This window comes from Dermochelys coriacea, chromosome 8 (genome assembly GCF_009764565.3).
Source record: "Dermochelys coriacea isolate rDerCor1 chromosome 8, rDerCor1.pri.v4, whole genome shotgun sequence".
Taxonomy (NCBI): Eukaryota; Metazoa; Chordata; order Testudines; family Dermochelyidae; genus Dermochelys; species Dermochelys coriacea.
Window position 1 is genome coordinate 36926753 of NC_050075.1, and position 19784 is coordinate 36946536.

Genomic DNA, 19784 nt, shown 5'->3' on the forward strand with positions numbered 1-19784 from the left:
GTTATCTGGGGAGAAGTCCCCATCCCACATCTCTCTGGCCAGCAAAGCTCCTAGCAAAGGTTTTACCTGGCTCCCCTCACTGTACTACCCAAGCACTGTGCTACTCGCAATCTGTAAGTTATTTATTCTCCTAGCGAGGTGGGGCAGGGCTAGCACACAAGACACTACCAGACAGTGTCCAAGGGGTCACAGCAAGTCCAAGAGAGCAGGGAATTGAACCCTTGTCTCCCAAATGTCAGGCTAGTGTACTACCCACTGGGCCATCCAAGGGAACCCTTTTTGGAGGGTTGGCACGAAGTGATTGACTGACAGTCCTGGGTAACAAAAGCCTCCTGATCCTCCAAACTGGTAAAGGTTGGGCAGCAGCAATGCCAGCTTCTGCCACACAGCCACGTGCATGCCTCCCTCTGGTTCTCAAGTGACCAACCGTCTCTAGGCAGCTACAGTTCAGTCTCCTTAGCGCTTCTGCCCCGAAGATGCCAGCTACTGCCAGCCATGACAGTGGATCTAATGGTGCCCATTGGGCATTGAACTAACTTCATTTCCCTGCCATTGCAGGGCTTCTGGCCCTCGTGTGCCTTGGTCCCTCCTATTCTCTGCCTGTGGCATGTAATAGCTAGTTTCCTAGGGGCTGTGATACTTTGGACTCATTGCAGTGGCTGGGTTTAGTGTGCAGGTGCTGGGGGTGGCCCGGGATATACAGGGGGTCAGACAAAACCATCTGATGGTCCCTGCTGGCCTTGGATTCTATGACTATCACTAACTCAACTTCTGACTTGTCATGGGCCAAGTGGTCAGTCATTGCAAGATAGCGATTAAAATAAGTCTGGCCTCCTCCTAGCCCTGGGATTATGGCCACACTGGTGCCACCGTGCTGGTCAGAGGGTGATGCTGCTGGAAAGCAGCAGGGGAGCGCTCACAGGACAACATCCTTGTCTCTCTTCTGTTTGCCTCTCCTACTAGATGAGTTTTACAGGGCTGCTGGATCCAATCCTGGCAGACATTATTAACCCTTCGTTGTAGGTCTCCAGCGAGCTACTAGAGGGGATATCATCACTCAGGCCATTCATGGAAGGATGGTACCAGCCTGTTTAGCGAATTAACCCTCTCCGCGCACCTAGGATGTAGGTCTAAGTCTCACATTAGTGCAGGGAAAGCTGAGACACTGACAGCTCAGGTGACTTATCTAAGGCTACCCAGGAGTCAGTAACAGAGCAGGGAACAGAACCCAGGGGAACTCCCAGTGCCCTGGCCTCTCCCAATCTCATGAGTGACACATCTGGGGTCAGTTAGGCCATGAAACTTGGGCATCAGACAAAGGACAAATCTATCAAGTTACATGTTAAAGAAAGATGCAGCACAGCGTGGCATTTCACATACTGGGGCTCTAAAGACATGGAAATATTGCCCTGGAATAAATTAGTGTCAATAAAAAAACCTGTAACTTGTATTTTGTTTTTTTGCAGAATGGGGAGTATTCATTACAAACATTATCCACAAGGGGGCACCAGCACAACACAGTAACTCAGTGGCTATGACAACTCAATTAGAGAGCTCAGATGTTTCAGAGCAGTAGTTAACCAGGTGCTTTCTAGTGATAAAGTTTAATTTTGTAGATGAATACAGGCCCATTGGCAATGTCCCGCCCTGGCATGCCTTGCCATGCCAGCTGCCACAGCCATGGCATCCAGGTTTGTTTGTAAGCTCTTTGGGGAGAGTACCATCTTTTACTCCATTGATAAAGTGAAATGGGGCCCTGACTGGGGCTCTTAGACACAACTGGAATCCAAACAACTATCCCGGCAAAGATTCTTACTGACATCCTAGGCAGTGACCATTTTCCTAATAGTTACATTCCCAATGGAAGAGGGCAAGTGACATTATAAGCAGTGAGGTTTAGAGAGAGATTAAAGTTCAAACCATGCTCCCAACTCTTTTCCTCCTCCTCCAGGTTAGGAACAGAAAAGCCACGCTGCACATGTCTATGTATTTTTCTGCACATACTCTTCTCCCGAGCCAGCCACTTCTTCCTGCCATTTGCTTTTGTTTTAGTTTTGCCAAAGGAAACTCCAAGAGCTCTTTCAAAGCAGCATTAAAAAGAAAAACAGAAAATCCTTTGTTGCTCTGATGCTCCTTAGGAGACAGTGTGATGCTTTTATCACAGCAACCAACCAGCGTTCGACATAAGACATGCCTTCCCCTTGAGCACTCTGTGTGCCATGTCCCACTGATGTCAGTCGCCCTATTCATGGGAGTAAGCAGTAGGCTTGGGAGTAACCATTTGCCACACTGGACCTTAAATCAGGTCTATGGGCCAGATTTTCCAGTGAGCTCAACATGCTGGGTGCACACTCAGTGGTGCTGAACTCTCGAACATCCAGCCCAAAGTTTCAGAACAGGAACTGCTGGGTGCTGAGTGCTTTGGAAAATCGGGGCCTGATAGGGTTCTGCACTATTAAAATCTGGCCCACTCTTAGCAAAAAGGACGATACCTGAAGCAGCATATGGTTTCATCCACTGAAAAGCCAACAGTATGAACGCAACTGGTATAAAATCCAAGCTAGTCTGCTAGACACAGGAGCTGGTTAACACAGCAGTCTTTGCAAGAAGAGTTTATTACAACATCCAGATACAGAAAGAGTGAGACACAACATCCAACGCATTCAAACACAAACTCTTCCCACCAGCAGGTGGCAGCAAACAGAGCACAAGGTCATCTTGTCTAGAAAACATCCCTGTTCTAGCTAATCAGTGTGGGCACCAGTGAAATGAACCAACTTGTCTCAGGGGGCCACACCCCTACTGCGCTCTTCGGGCCATCAACATTTCTCGGATGTTATCTTCAGCGTCCTTTACACTCCGCTCCAGGTACGACTTCCTCTGCTGCAAGGTACAAAAATCAGAACAGACAACAGCCATAATACCCCCACACGATGCTCTGTTTCAGAGCAGTAGCTGAATCTCTGCTTTCCTGTGTAAGTTATAGTGCTGGGAGTGAATCCTACAGAATGGAATCAACATTTATATTACCATAGACAATGCGTGGGGGAGAGGGGAGGGAGAAGAGGAGGAGGAAGAAGTCATTTGGGCTCCATGCAAATCACAAGTGAGTGACTTTTAGTGAATAAAGGTCCCAGCATATACTGGTTCATACACCGGGGCTGTTGAGGGTTATTTTTGAATAGTTTTAATCTTTACTAGATATATTTTAGGCACTGTCATATTTACATGGAAAACGTGTATTTCATTTCTTTACAGATATCATATTCACAATTGTCATTACATCAGTAACAAAGCATTAAGAAGAGATTGACAAGCTAACTGCAATAAAGTTAAACAGATACATAAACTTAACATTCTGAGCATGAAACAAAGGGAAAAAAAACAAAGAAAAGAAAAAGTACCTCTCTACTGTTCTAAAATACCTCTGTATTCTATGTACTCACATCTAAAGAATCAACTGACAAAAACCCACAAGGCCCATAAAATAATCTATTCACACTCAGGTAATACTGGAACATCTATAAAATCCTCTTCCAGCCCAGTCAAGTTTTCACAAATTGGATAATAGAATCATAGATTTTTAAGGTCAGAAGGGACCATTATGATAGTCTAGTCTGACCTCCTGCACAGTGCAGGCCACAGAATCTCACCCGCCCACTCCTGCGATAAACCTCTCACCTATGTCTGAGCTATTGAAGTCCTCAAACCATGGTTTAAAGACTTCAAGGAGCAAAGAATCCTCCAGCAAGTGACCCGTGCCCCACGCTGCAGAGGAAGGCGAAAAAACCCCATGGCCTCTGCCGATCTGCCCTGGAGGAAAATTCCTTCCTGACCCCAAATATGGCAATCAGCTAAACCTGAGCATTGTGGGCAAGACTCACCAGTCAGACATCCAGGAAAGAATTCTCTGTAGTAACTCAGATCCCATCCCATCTAACATCCCATCACAGGCCATTGGGCATATCTACCACTAATAGTCTAAGATCAATTAATTGCCAAAATTAGGCAATCCCATCATACCTCCTCCATAAATTTATCAAGCTTAGTCTTGAAGCCAGATATGTCTTTTGCCCTCACTGCTTCCCTTGGAAGGATGTTCCAGAACTTCACTCCTCTGATAGTTAGAAACCTTCATCTGATTTCAAGTCTAAACTTCCTGATGGCCAGTTTATATCCATTTGCTCTTGTGTCCACACTGGTACTGAGCTTAAATAATTCCTCTCCCGCCCTGATATTTATCCCTCCGATATATTTATAGAGAGCAATCATTTCTCCTCTCAGCGTTCTTTTGGTTAGGCTAAACAAGCCAAACTCCTTGCGTCTCCTTTCATAAGACAGGTTTTCCATTCCTCGGATCATCCTAGTAGTCCTTCTCTGTACCTGTTCCATGTTTAAGAAGGATGAATTCAAACTGGGAGACCAGAACTGCACACAATATTCCAGATGAGGTATCACCAGTGCCTTGTAAAATGGTACTAACACCTCCTTATCTCTACTGGAAATACCTCACCTGATGCATCCCAAGACTGCCTTAGCTTTTTTCACGGCAATATCACATTGGCGGCTCATAGTCATCCTGTGATCAACCAATACTCTGAGGTTCCTCTCCTCCTCTGTTACTTCCAAGTGATGTGTCCCCAGTTTATAAACAGAAATTCTTGTTATTAATCCCTAATTGCATGACCTTGCACTTTTCACTATTAAATTGCATCCTATTACTATTACTCCAGTTTACAAGGTCATCCAGATCTTCCTGTATGATATCCCGGTCCTTCTCTGTATTGGCAATACCTCCCAGCTTTGTGTCATCCACAACCATCTCCCCCAAATTCATAGTTTAAAATCTCTCATCTCTCTTAAATCAGTTGTGCCTTCCTCCATCCTAGAAGTCTATTTCCCTCGTTACTCAGGTGAAGTCCTTCCCGAGAGAACAGTCCTCTGTCCATGAATGCTTCCCAGTGGCCATACATCCCAAAGCTCTCCTTATAGCACCACTGCCTGAGCCATCTGTTGATGGTCATAATCTTTTCACACCTTTGTTGCCCTTCTCTAGGAACAGGCAGAATCCCACTGAAGATCACCTGAGCCTCGATTTCCTTAAGCGTCTTCCCCAGCCTAGCATAGTCTCCCTTAATACTTTCCAACGAGAATCTAGCCGTATCATTTGTTCCCACATGAAGGATAATCAATGGATTCTTTCCCGCTCCCGTTAGGATCCTCTTCAACCTCAGGGCCACATCCCATATCTTAGCACCCAGCAGACAGCACACCCTTCTGTTCTCTGGATCAGCTCTTGTTACAGTCCTGTCTATTCTTCTCAGTAATGAGTCCCCAATCACATAAACCTGCCTTTTCCTGGCGATGGTGCGATTCTCCAGTCTATTCCCTGTTCCATCTGGCCGCAAGTCCTCTCGATTCCTACTGTCCCTTGCAATCCTCTGCAACCCATCCCGTATCCTCCTGGGGCTCGTATTTGGTGTTATCTCCACTGACTCTTACCCTCTTCCTCTAGGACTATCTGCTCTTCTCTTCCTTCTTGCCCTCTCACATTCAGTAACCACCTTCTGTGCCCCTTCTTCATTTTCCAACTCCGTAAACCTGTTCCTGAGCTCTATTTCTCCTTCACTGGCTCATCTTTTTCTCTGCCTGGTTCTCTTAATCACATGCTTCCAGTGTCTACTTTCCTCACCCAGCAGTATCCCCTCAGAGTTCTTTGGTCTTGCTTCCATCTGCAAGTCTGAGCTTTTCCTTTCAGCCTCCTCAGATCTTTGCTCCATCATCCGCTCGAACCACCTTCTAAAACTCAACCAGAGTTTCCATCTGCATCTCCAATCCTCAGATCTTCTCTTCCATTAGCTCTATCAGGCGGCACTTCATGCAGACGAAATTCTTTTCAGGGACCCCCTCCAGGATCATGTACATGAAGCAGCTTCTACATCCAGGCCTCTTCATTGTGTCTTCTACTACTTGGATCACTACTTGCTGCCTCTGTGTTTGTCACAGCCTTCCCACCTAAGTCCTGTTAGTCTGGAAAACACAAACCAAACCAACTCCCCAACGAGCACCAAAACACTGCCAGAGCACCACACACTCCCTTCACTAGCCCGTCTGTTCCTTTGCCTGGCTCTTATTCTTCCCCTTAAACTCCCCCTCAAACTGCCCTGTTTACAGCTCCGTTTGCTGGCTCCTGTGCTGCTGCAGCTGTCTGTGCCGCTGCCTGGCTGGCTACCTGTATAGGACCCCTAGTCAGAGAAGCCCCGCCCTCGATCAGGGCTCAGCTTCTCTCCCAGCACACTGTCCCTACAAGCCTCTATAAATACCACCTTTTATCCCCTTTCTTTGAGATGCATGTTCTAAAACTCCTTAGCAATCAGAAAAGAGGTTTTTTTAAAAAATCATCCTGAATTAGGCTAAACTTGGCAGGGAAATGGACAGAAACTGTAACCCAGAAATAGGAATTCAGCCAGTAGCATTTTTTCCTCCTTGTCTGGGTAACCCTAGAGGACTGGAGTCACTTCTTTTGACTATTCTCTCCGAGTTTCCAAACAGCAGACACCACTGGCACATCTCCAGTGGACTCCAAAGCAACAGAAAGCATCCTTGTTGGAGTGGACTGACATCTAAGAACTAGAGGCAGAACTCTAGATCCAAATTCTCTTCATTAACTGGTGCAAGGAAACTTCAGGGAGGCTCCCAAGGACCTTGACTTCCAGAGGAATGAAGCGTGATCTCTGAACACCAGTCAGGAATGTAACACTTTGGTAATTGTAAATTCGGTTTTAAAACCCAAAAGTGACAGGTGTCAATAGCTGTCTTGTTCCTCGTTCAGAGCTGCCTCCCATGCTCTACCCATTCAGAATTAGGGGTCCACCTAGGTGACAGGCAAAAAAAAATTGCCTGTAGGCACCCTTCAGTTCACTATATTGCCTCCAAAACAGATTGTAAGCTCTGCAGGGCACAGGCTGCACCTACCTTTGTGTCTGTACAGAACCTAGCACACCAGGGCCCTGAGCCTGATTACGGCCTCTCAGGACTACATTAAGAACATCTGTATTACAGGGGTGGCCCATGGACAGAGCTGACTGACAAGCCAGAGACTCCTCCATAATGGCCTGGGGAAGCTCCAATTCTAGTCAGTTTCCAAGGAAGACCTCGATACCAGCACTGCTGTGCTATACGCATTTGCATTTATTATTACATGTAAATTATAACATCCTGGGCCTCACCTCAGAAGTCTTTACTCAGGCAAGAAGCCTGATGAGGCCACCTGAGTAAGGGTTTGCAGGGTCAGGTCCACTAAATGCAAGTTAGGGGCCCAATTCTGTAAGATGCCAAATCCCACTGAAGCCAATGGGAGTTGGAGCTCAGCACCTCATAGAATCAAGCCCAAGGGACAACCCACAGCATTGCAAAGTTTGGGACTCCCAGCTAAAAGGAAAAAAAACCCACTAAGCAGCAAGTCAATGGAGTGTAGCTATCAAACGTTCATCTACACTGCAATGTAAACCTGTGCTTGAGCTGGAGCTCAAACTTAGGTCCCTTTGCGTCTACACTGCAATTGCGCTACCCCAGGGTTCCAGGGCTCTGCGGGGCTGGAGAATCTGAACTCAAGTTAAGCTGTGACCTTGGGTCCAAGCCCTATTGCTTTGCAGACAAGTCAAGCGGGACTGTGTCTAAGGTCCTAGGAGTCAGACGATTGTCCCACGGAACTGTGGGATACTACTTCCTCAGTCCTCTCTAACCCAACAATCTGAAATCCACTCTATTGAAAATGAAAGCCGCCACCTCCCCTTTTGCAAACAGCAGCAGCTCATGTCAGTATTAACCCATTCTCTTCTGATCACCAATCTGCAAGCACACTATCAGAAAGCCTCCTGGGTTTGCAACGGAAAGCAAACCGATCAAACCTTTTGCAATGCAAGCTGCTTCCTGGTAACTTGCAGGTAGGCAGTAAAGTTATCCCACAGTGCACCACAGTCCTAGGGCTAGAGTGGCCACATTCTGGGGGGAGGGGAGGGCACCACTAGGGACTCTAGGATAAGGTTATTCTGACACAGCTCTGCACTCTGCAGTGTGGACAACAGAGCTGTAGGTTCAAGCACAGATTAGAAAAGTCTTAATACAGGGTTAAAATAAAATATAAGACACTCAAGTTCAGGGTTCCCTAACACAGGTCAGCTGACTCAAATTCCACTCACCCTGGGCTTACATTGCAGGGAAGACATACCCCAAGTCCTTTCTGGAACAGGTTTAGAGGTGAACTCCTCCCAAAGGAAACACAGAGGACTCACACACACACAAAGGCTGCGACAAGCCGACAAAAGGCAGGAAATTCCAGGTTAAAGCTCCAGACCAGACAATCTCCTGTCAGGCTTTGCCAAGACCCGGGGGGACTGGGAGCTCTAATGCAGCAGGAAAAGTCATTAGAACATGGTACTATGATACAATCCTGCCAACATCACCTTGTGTCTGCACTCTTCCAGCCAGACTCCATCCAAGGCATGTTCGACTGAAAAGCCTACCACTAACTACAGCTGGAGTTTTAGTTCAACTAAACTCTTTAGTACAGTTACAAGTCTGTAAATTACTCAGGACAGTTAACAGTAGTCAGACGATCTGGATGGAGAACAAGTGCCCAGTCCTCTCTCCCAAGTCAACCCTAGCAATGACATCAGGAGCGTCTGGCTTTCCCTCTGCCCACAGCAGCAGCTTTTCAGTAAAATGTTTAATGAGGGAGCCCAATAAATAGCTATACTAATACTTCATACATGCGTAGCATTGAGGTCTGTAGAGAAACAGCACTCCATTCTCACAACCCTTCGAGCTATTTGTACGAATGTGGAAACTGAAGCGGAAGGGATGTGTGATCAGCCCACGGTCACAGCAGCAGTGTGTGACAGAGCTGCGATTAGAACTCCGGCATCCCCTGTCGTCATGCTGCCAAACAAAGGTGGACGTGATTGGCTTTAACGCTAACTATCCACCCATAGGAAGTTACGTTCTAATCAAATGTTTTGTTAGCTGGTAGCTTCTGAAATCCCCATCTGTTTGTCCTCAAGGCAAATTTCATATGACAAAATTTTGTTTTAAAAACCTGCCCTCGACAGATGCAAAGTGAGGAAACAGAGGGGTTGTATCATTTCTATTGCTGTCATTAAAGAACTCGTTTAATTACAATGACACATAACTGGGCGTTACCACCATCAGTCTATCTTTATAAACTCCATGGGATTCCAAACTTCCATTGGGAGGAAACCTAGCTAAAAACCCTTTAGGCCTTGCTTCCGATGAGTAAAAGTACTAGGCACACTAATCCTGCCTGACACATCACTGAAGCATTCACACTCTGGGCATTGATGGTAAGGAATATTTCTTCAAATAATCCTCTATGCTCCCCCCTCAGGGCCTCTTCTCCACTGGCAGAGTGTGGTCTCCTGCTAGTGTATAGCAGAGCACTGGAGGTGGAGCTGAATGCCAAAGGGGACATTACTTGCAGAGCCACCCCTTGCTCAGATCAGATCAACTCTAAGGTCCTGGGAGCTCAGGATACAGGCGAGAGCTGCTGGGGGGGTTGAACGCCCTTTAGCTGTGTTCCCACCCCATTATGTGGCTTGCAGGATCCAGTCTCATAGCTTAGAGGGTCTGCCACCCATCCCTACTCAGTCCCAAGGTGCCTTGGTTTCTCCCCACCACAAGGATGTCCTAGCACAGGTCAGTCCTCTGCATGAGGTCTGTGCTCTCAGAGAGAGGGCGACACTGAGCACCCAATGGGCTCCTAGAAGCCTTCAAGTTGGCAATGCCAGCAATGGAGCAGCAGAGGCAGCCTAGGACTCAGCAAAGAAGGATCCAGGCCACATGAAGGCCTCTGCTACAGGTAAAGGGAGAGGGAGAAGGCTGGGGGAAAGAGGAGCCAAATATGTCCCCAAACAGCTCTACAATGTGCTATCAAGGATCTAGGTCACCCCCCAAGGAATGGGTTCACCACCAAGGAAGAAGTGAAGCACTAAAAGCTCACCTCAAAGAAGGTAACCTTACAGATATCTCCACTGGTGAGCAGCCCGGAGAGCCAGGGCTACAGCTGGCTCATTACATTCTGACTAAGGGCCAAGCTCTAAGGAAGGGTGTGAAATAGACTATTGCTACATTTTCATTGCAAAGGGAAAACGAGGTGTTGTTTCCCCTCAGAACTGCAGGCTGGTTTCTGTTTAGGTAATCACTGGAGCAATATCAGGAACTTGTGTGTAAACCCCTCCTCATTCCCTAATTACTGGGGCCTAGATGGGAACTCGATGCGACTCTCTGGTCTTGTCTTCACTGGGGACAGCCACAGATGTGTTACGCAAGCTGATCTGAAAAACAGTTTGCCTGATCAGATCAGTTTTAAAAACTCACCTGATGAGTTTTGAATAAAGTCATGTTTAGGCCTACTCTGCTGACATGGCCACATTTGATTGGACCTAGTTGGTAGCAATAAGTGAATCATTAACTGTTAGCGTTATCAGAAAGTCTACTGACCTCTTGCGACAATACACCCATTATTATTACATGCTCCGCACTGGTCCAATCATATTTCATTTGTATGCTGATGCTCGTTTCATCGCCCTTGTTAACTGAACACCAACAACTGATCTTTCTGTAGGACGTACCAGAATGGGGTTGCAAGGTTTTAAAATTCGTAGTCAGGTCCTTCACTTGAGTTTCCTGCTATCTGCTGCCACCAGTTAAAGTGATACATTACATTTGTAAATGTTTTTCTTTACTGCTCTTTAAAAGGCAAATACAGTTAAAGAAACCTCTAATATAGAGAATTACAGCCGTATTCCACCAGACATGTGCACACACGTACGTGGAAGTCACAGTCAATTTATGTATGTGTCCATAAAAAAAATCAGACACTTTGCCAAAGTCTCCTCCCCAAATGAGTTCTATAGTGTTTTTAAATCTCAACACACCTCTCTGGCCCTGATCCTGGAACTGACAGCATGCTCACGCAGCATCCCACTGACTTCAGAGCAATCTGGGGAAGCGCAGCAGGGCACTTATGTGCTACCAACTGCAAGACGAGGGCCTACACTTGGTAATCAAGTTCTCAGTACTGGAAATACAGCTTCTGTGTTCTACCTCAGAGATGGCTGCACAACATGGCTCAGTAACATTATCTAGCAGAGCAGCAAATGGAAAATATCCTATCCAATTGAAACTGCCAGGGCCCTTAGCATCAGTAGAATAGAATTTCCCAAACTGGAAGGACAGTAAAAAGAAAAGGAGTACTTGTGGCACCTTAGAGACTAACAAATTTATTAGAGCATAAGCTTTCGTGAGCTACAGCTCACTTCATCGGATGCATTTGGTGGAAAAAAATTTTCCACCAAAAAAAAAAAAAAAAAAATTTTTTTTTTCCCCACCAAATGCATCCGATGAAGTGAGCTGTAGCTCACGAAAGCTTATGCTCTAATAAATTTGTTAGTCTCTAAGGTGCCACAAGTACTCCTTTTCTTTTTGCGAATACAGACTAACACGGCTGCTACTCTGAAACCTGGAAGGACAGTAACATTGTCCCTTTTCTAAAGAGCCAAGAGGCCATGGGCTGGGATTCTCACAGAAGGCTGAGGGGGGTGGAGCCCCATTCCTGCTGAATTTTGATGGCCTAACCCCCTTAGACTCTTTTGAAAATCCCAATCATCACAATTTATCAAGGCCTCCGTTTTACACTGCATGCAGAGGGCAACGCATTACCAGCACCAGTTACATCAGAATCCAGGTACAAAACAGTTATGGGCATGTCTACACTACAGTGGCACAGTTGCAGCTATGCCACCGTAGTACCATAGCATTGATGCTTCCTACATCAATGGAAGGGGGTTTTCCATCCATCCACCTCCCTGACTAGCAGTAGCTTGGTTGACAGAAGAATTATCCTGTGTACCTAGATGCCTCTATACTGGGGGCGAGTTCAGCTTAACTAGGTTGATCTAAATTTTAAGTGTATACCAGGGCTCAGTTGCTGCTGTGGCAAGCAGGAGGAGGGGAGAATAAAGGATTAAGTAGCATGAAAAGGTTGGGTTGCCAGCTAATGTCTCTCTCTGAAACAGAGGGATGGTCCCTTTCAGAAAGGCTCCCCCCTGCCCCAGTGCAAATGACTCCTCATTTAGCATACTATGTATATATAGATTTATCAGTCAGGACTCTGCTACCAACATAGATCTTTGTAGTTTTACTGAAGCTTATTCAGTGCAGGCTACTGCAGGCAGTTTCTTAACTACTCACTGCCAAACTGCAACACTTAGGAATACCAGTAAATAAGCTTAAATCATTTGTCACATAAGTGAATCATCCAGCACTCAAAATGACCAGGGATTCCGGTTCATCTCAGTTACCAGCGCTTACTGGGCTGAGTTTGCAAGGAAATGGTTTTCAGTGGTTTCAGAAATAACTTTGTTTTTATGGCACTGCTATTTACAGGACTCCCAAATATGGAGGAGTGACCTGATGTTACACTCCTCTGGCATGTGGTGTAGTTGTTAATTATTGAGCTAGAAGCACAAGGCTGCCTTGAAGGCAGCTGAATGCACATGTGAATAATTTAATGAGATCTGTAGTTCTAAGTCTTTGGGGAAAGGGCATATTTAATGTTTGATATAAAAAAAAATCCTTGCTGATTCAGAGAGCGGGGCCAGAAGAGATGCCTATGAGGAGCCAACTTAAATGCCAGCATTTTCAAGTATTGCTCACTATGCCACTCACACAGATCTGATCTAATCTGCTCCAGGTTTACAGAGCAGGAACTTTGATAACCACCCTAGTAATCTACTCTCCTGCTCAACTGCTCCCACTTCATCAATCCATTTTCCCTAGCATTTGGGAGGAATCTCCCACCATGGTACTATCACCAGTGCTATTTAGGGCAGGTCTAGATCCAATGGTGGTAGAAACATCTTGTTTACACTAGAGCTCTCACCATGGCTACCACCAGTGGGAGATTCCCCAAGATGCCAATGTTCATTATTTTACCTTCAGAGGCTGAATAACTACAGCACCTTCCTCCATTTATGCTACCTGGAAGGTATTTATAGACTGATCACATCAACCCGTTTGCAGACTCTCTTATTTCCCTACTACATATTGTTACAGATTGGGTTAAAACCTCTTACAGTGATTAATTAGAGACACCTTTCTTTCAGTTTAAATGTGAGAAACAACTGTAGTCTCCAAGCCAAAGCAAGTTCACTCAGGAATTCTAACCACTCAGAAGAGGAGGTTTTCATTGTGTATTGTCTTGGGGGTAAGGGTGTGCAGGCATGGGACAGACACAGCACAACAAGGAGAGAGACATGACAGAGACACCCTGACAGAGCAGGAAAGAAAGCCAAGTGGACTCTATCTGGAAGCAAGGTGTGTAGCCCTGGGAGAAGCCTAGTGAGAAGTTTTTGGGTCAGAGTACTGGCTGAAAGAGTTTGGGGCTGTGAACAAGGAAGCTGTCTCCTGTTTTGGGGTCCTCCTATGTTTGGAGAAGCACAACTTTGTACATTCCTTGTAAATTAACAAGATTGCATCAAAGAAAATAACTGACTCCAATGTCAATTTCTCCTCCCCATAGTAACAGTAGGGAAATAAGGGAGTCTGCCACAGGGCCCTGAACTTTGACTTGCTGCTCCAGGTCAAAAGAGGTAACACTCCATTTTGCCCTTTAGTTGCTCCTCCAGTGCCATACCCTTCAGCCTTTGTTCTAAGTTACCTTTCTTTGCCTTTTCCCCCAATTCTTCTATTGTTGGTCATAACCTGGGTGAGATTTCACTAAAGGGCTCTGTCGAGTAGAACTGGTACCTCCCACGTGATCAGAGATGCAGCCAAAAAAAGCACTGGCTGTTTACGCATCCGTGTCATACAGAGAGCTCACGTTAACTTCTCTGGCATCAAGATCTGGCTTCCCTTCTAAAGTAGACAGACCATAAACTGAATTCACATTGGACACTGAGCAACCATCAAACGAGAAAAGCTACAATTTACCTAGACCACATTTAAACCAGTGACTAGGGGAAGAAAAGGAATTAGTCAGTCTTCCTCCATGCCCTTCCTTGATAGGAGGGTGTAACAGTCCTTCGTTTCTGTTATTGAAACATGAACTTGACTCTTCCTCCTCTTTTTGAGGTTATGCAAGTCAGGCTGTGTCCCACAAACGCTAACTCTCTCCTGGTACTGACTATTACAGTTCATTTAAGAGGCTGCTTTGATGCTCTGGTTTGTGTCTTGTCAGCAGTACAATAATAAGGATGTTTTAAATACCTACCATCACACTCTAACCTCATGAGTCTACTCCTAAGAGGTGACCTTGTGTTTCAAACCCCTATTGGGGTAGCATGCTGTCACCTTGTTTTCTGATCTAACCAATCCTATTTGGTTTCATCAGCAGCTGCGCAACTGTATTCTTTTTAATGCAGAAGTTGCTACAGCTGATATTGCCTTGAGAGGAAAAGTCTGTGCTAATCACAGCTCTCTTTGGCAATCCAGGAATGAGTTTCCTGCATAGTTCAGGTAAACTGGAGTTCAGTGCATTGGACATTCCTACCTTAAGTTTTTATTACATCATCTCCTAATAAGAATCATTGAACTGGTTCCATTCCGAAACAGATATGCAGCATGACACATCAAAGCCATACATTCTTAATAGGTTAAAGAGGTAGTAGCATGCAGGCATTCCACAGGGAGGGGGGAAAAAAAAATATGACTCAGACCCCTCACTGACTAGTTTTAGAAGACTAAAGAAATATATTTCCTACAGCCTTGTGGCTTAGATACTGGCCCTACATTGAGAGAAACTAGGATGGTTTTTGGTTGAATTTTGCATATCTATGGAGAATCCCAAATTCTGTTCTCAGAGAGGATGTGCTACTGACGTGTCTGCTGGGCACCCAACCATTGAGGCACATATTTTTTTCTTCTATTAAAAAGCCAGTATTACAAAAAAGCAGTATTATCTGCTCTCAATGATGAACCAGGCTGTGAAAGGCAGAACTCTAGATTACGCATAGGATTTAAAGACACAGTCTTATCAAATAACTGTTTATAATTTATTTTTCATCATTTTTGATGTTTGCATTGTGCTTCTTGCTCTGCTTGGACAATGAAAACCCAGAGTAGCCAGTTTTAATCTCTGGTTCTCATGCCTTAGCCCAGTGCTTCAATCTGTGGGCAGCAAATACTAAAAGGGAACGTTTAAATCCTAACAAAAAGCTCTTCATGGAAATTTAAAAGACAGTCATGGAAACTTTCTGCCTAATGTTAGGCTTTGTAAACCCTTGTTCCTACAAACCCTAAATGATGGGTCTGAAGCAAGCTGGCAGCTTCCTTTCCTGAGGATGCTCTTCCCCCAGTGCCTTTTCCCAAGCATTATATCACATTCTGGAGCTTCAGCCTGCCGGTTGCCAGTATTTTATTCTCACAATCAGAAGCCTTTCCTTGAGGAAGTCTCTGAAGTCTTTGGACATGACACAATGCCTCAAATAGCACCCCTGATGTAACTCATCTTGTGACATGGGCTCTATAAACTTTTTGGCCAAGAGTTTCTGTATCTCTAAAGTTAACGTGTCATTTTTGACATTCCTCAGGGTCTGTGTGGGAACACTCTTTGGGAAAGTGATCGGATCCCAAGATATAGTTGGGTATACACACTTGTCTGGAGAAACATTTCCCCCAACCCTACAGGGCTTCAGCCAACATCAGGATGGTTAAAATTGTCCACATAGCCCAGGCTGGAGGGAAGGAGATTTTGCTGTCTTCAAAAAGATCCGTAACAAAGTCTAAAATTTTTTGTCTACCCATGGTCTTTGAAAAGGACATAAGAATGGCCCTACTGGGTCAGACCAAAGGTCCATCTAGCCCAGTATCCTGTCTTCTGACAGTGATCAATGCCAGGTGCTTCAGAGGGAATGAACAGAACTGGAAATCATCAAGTGATCCATCCCCTGTTACCCATTCCCAGCTTCTGGCAAACAGGGGCTAGGGACACCATCCCTGCCCATCCTGGCTAATAGCCATTAATGGACCTATCCTCCATGAATTTATCTAGTTCTTTTCTGAACCCTGTTGTAGTCCTTGCCAGAAGATGTTGTGAAGGCCAGGAGTTCCACAGGTTGACTGTGCGTTGTGTGAAGAAATACTTCCTTTTATTTGTTTTAAACCTGCTGCCTATTAATTTTATTTGGTGACCCATAGTTCTTGTGTTATGAGAAGTAGTAAACAACACTTCCTTATCTATTTTCTCTATACCAGTTATGATTTTATAGACCTCAATCATATCTCCCCTTAGCAGTCTCTTTTCCAGGTCTGAAGTGCTCTGTCATTTTGTCACTTACTTGGCCAGAGTGAAATCTAATTAGCCAAACAGATTAGCCCATCTAATGCTAGACTGGGCATTTGCTGCTACTGGTATGTCTTGGGGAAATTCAGAACATAGCAATCAGTGGGCTTTTTTCTGAGCAGCTGCATGGGCATACACCAGTTCCCAAAGTCTAATGAGCCCTGGGCCATCTCATGTTGACTAGAACCCCCATCATACAGGGATACTCTAAGATTTATACCTTACTGCAACTGATGAACAGTCTGACTTGTTCGTAGTTTGTCTTCCAAAGCAGGATATTAATTTCAGGAAATTCCACTAGAGTCTGCTCAAGGCAGAACAGCAGATAGAGGAGAATCCAACTGGATTTGCCCACTTTGCAGGAAAGTATCACACCCTATCCACGGCTAGAGACACCAATGGAGCATTTAGCCTAGAGGGCGACTAAAGGATTCAGGTTTATGTACAGCCCCTGAGCTACCACTTCTGGCATGGGGATGTACAGAACAGGGGAGCCCCAGTCATTTCAAAAGGAGTCTGGTTCTTTAGAAGAGTACACGCTGCCCTAGTTATAAGGATTCATTCCTATGATGCTCATCACCAGAACTTCTGAACTAGTAAGTTCTGCTCCTCACCTTTGAGGTTTTTAGGTTTCTGGAATTAGTCCCTGCAATATTTCTTGCTATATCACCACTAGCTGAACACTAGCACTCTGGCTTGGTTTGTTAGGGCAGGAGAAGTTTGCCAGCTGCAGGAAGAAATGTTGGAGCTGTTCTACCTAAAATGTATACTGATCCCAGTGTCCTACTTCCTCATCATGGACACAAGCAAACAATGTGTATTTTAAAATGGCTAAAGGTAAATGCATACATCGAGGAACAAAGAACGTAGGCCATTCTTACAGGAGGGGGAACTCTATCCTGGGAAGCAGTGACTCTGAAAAAGATTTGGGGACCATGGTGGATAATCAGCTTAACATGTGCTCCCAGTGTGACGCTGTGGCCAAAAGACCTAATGAGACCTTGGGATGCATAAATAAGGGAACCTTGAGTCGGAGTAGAGAGTTTTTTACCTCTATACTTGACACTGGTGTGACCGTTGCAGGAATACTGTGTCCAGTTCTGGTGCCCACAGTTTGGGAAGGATGTTGATAATTGGAGAGGACTCAGAGAAAAGCCACAAGAATGATTAAAGGATTGGAAAACATGGCTTATAGTGATAGACTCAAAGAGCTCAATTTATTTAGCTTTACAAAAAGAAGGTTAAGGAATTAATTGATTACAGTCTATAAGTACCTACAAGGGGAATAAATATTTAATGATGGTCTCTTCAATCTAGCAGAGAAAGGTATAATGAGATCCAGTGTCGGAAGATGAAGCTAGATAACTTCAGACTAGAAATAAGGTGTACATTTTTAACAGTGGATAATTAACCACTGGAACAGAACCCTTTACCAAGGGTTCTCGTGGATTCTCCATCACTGACAATTTTTGAATCAAGATTGGATGTTTTTCTAAAAGATCTGGTCTAGGAATTATTTTGGGGAATTTCTGTAGCCTGTGTTATACAAGAGGTCAGATAAGATCATCACGATGGCCCCTTCTGGCCTTGGAATCTATGAATCTACCCAGCATTCACAGACCAGCTGACATGGTCCAGAGAGAATAAAATCAGAAGATTCTGCAGCATATGAAAACATCGACTCTTATTCTCTTTTTGCCCTGGATGGTATGTTTTCATAGTGCTGGCAACACAAAATACCAATACCATAAGAGGAATTATTGTGAAACATAAATCATGCCTGTCAACAGGCACTGCCCCCATATTTGGAAACCTATTGCACAAAACTGTCATTTCATTTGAACTACAAAATTTAATTAGAGGTGTTTGAGGGTGTAGATGAAGCCTTCCTCAGCTGTACGACAACTATTCCAGGAACTTCTGCATCAAAACCTGATATAAACTACAACCTGAGAAAACTGACCTGTGCAGCGTCAGTGTGTGGCTGCAGAAATGTACTCTTTCTGGACTCAGCAGATCGATTACTGGTTAAACTAAACCTCTTGACAAAACTCAACCTTTAGGCTGGAATTTTCAAAAGCCCTCAGCATTGACCTAGATGTGCTCCTGTTAACTACTGAGCAGAGTTAGGCCAAATGCTGAGTGCTTCTGAAAATCCCACCATGTCATCTGAATTTTTGCTTGAATATTTTCTGTGCAAAAGTCCTTTACAAAACAGAATCCTACAAAATGTAGCAAGTTCCTCAGTTCCATGCTTTGGCTCCTAATATATTACTACTGCTAAACCCAGTAATGCGGTCAGAACACTTCCTGTCAGAATGACCTTTTTTAGAGAAAAACATTTTTTGCAAAGATTTGTATTATACTTTTCCTGCTTTTCAGCTCTGCCCTCACATTCAGTGTCAAATGAAACCTTTATTATTTTCTAAGATTTCAAAGCCCACCTGTTTTTAAAAAAAATCAGAGGCTAATAAGAAATATCCATTCTTCCTAACTCAGACCCTGCTGAACTTCTGTTTGCCTTACAGATATATGAAGAGAAGTGGCCAGATATTCACAGTTACTTAAGGCTGATCTACCATAAAAAGTTACTTCGGCATAACTACGTCTCTCAGGGGTGTGATAAATCCATACCCCCGAAAGATGTAGCTATGCTGACCTAACCCCGGTACAGACAGTGCTAGGTCGATGGCCAGACTTCTTCCACTTAGTTACCACCTCTTGGGGAGGTGGATTAACTACAGCGACAGGAGAACCCTTCCTCTCACTGCAGTGAGTGTCTACAGTGAAGCACTGCAGCAGAACTGCTGTAGCTTTTTAAGTGTACACTAACAATTAATTCGTAACTCCAGGCATAGTAAAGAGTGAGAGAGGGAAGACATGTGCCAAGAGGCAGTTATGGCAACACCCTCAAATTCCTGAGAACCGAGGTGTGGTTTAACAATGCTGACTCAAGGCTCGGTCAGTTCTGGGCACAGGTAAGCGTTCTAGACAATATAAACAATTATTTCCTGTTCCCACCTGGGGCGGGGGTGGTGGGGGAGGAAACACAGATTAGCCCTGCAATAAACTGCATAGAGTATGGGGCAATGAGGAGTGGCTGGATGGGCCACAGTGACTACGAGGTGAGTACAGAGATAGTAGTCCCATGAGTAAGGATTTCCTATGTGAGTAATGCTATGCCAGGGAAAAAGCCCTGAGGAAGTTCTGGGCATTGCCTTGGATAGCATTTCACTATAAATTCCAAGCTCTTCTTTTAATGTGTTAATACTCTGTTTCCAAATTACAAGAACGATTTTGTAACGTAGCAATTTTGTGTAAAAGACATTTTCAATTTATTCATAAAAACAGGATCCAGTCCTATCAGAGGAAATGGTAGTTGCTCCTCAGGTACTACCATTTCCTCTAAGGAGCTCCTGCAAAG

General features: G+C 44.7%; 1 protein-coding gene across 1 annotated transcript in view; it reads right to left on the reverse strand.

Annotated features, from left to right (window-relative positions):
- Nucleotides 1-2597: 2597 nt before the first annotated feature.
- The window catches only part of PFDN1 (prefoldin subunit 1), a 68661-nt gene continuing 51474 nt past the window's right edge, over nucleotides 2598-19784 (reverse strand). The window contains exon 4 of the mRNA XM_038412781.1: nucleotides 2598-2883. Within this exon, the coding sequence (XP_038268709.1) occupies nucleotides 2800-2883 (84 nt within the window). The 3' untranslated portion in view covers nucleotides 2598-2799. The remainder of the gene's footprint in view (nucleotides 2884-19784) is intronic.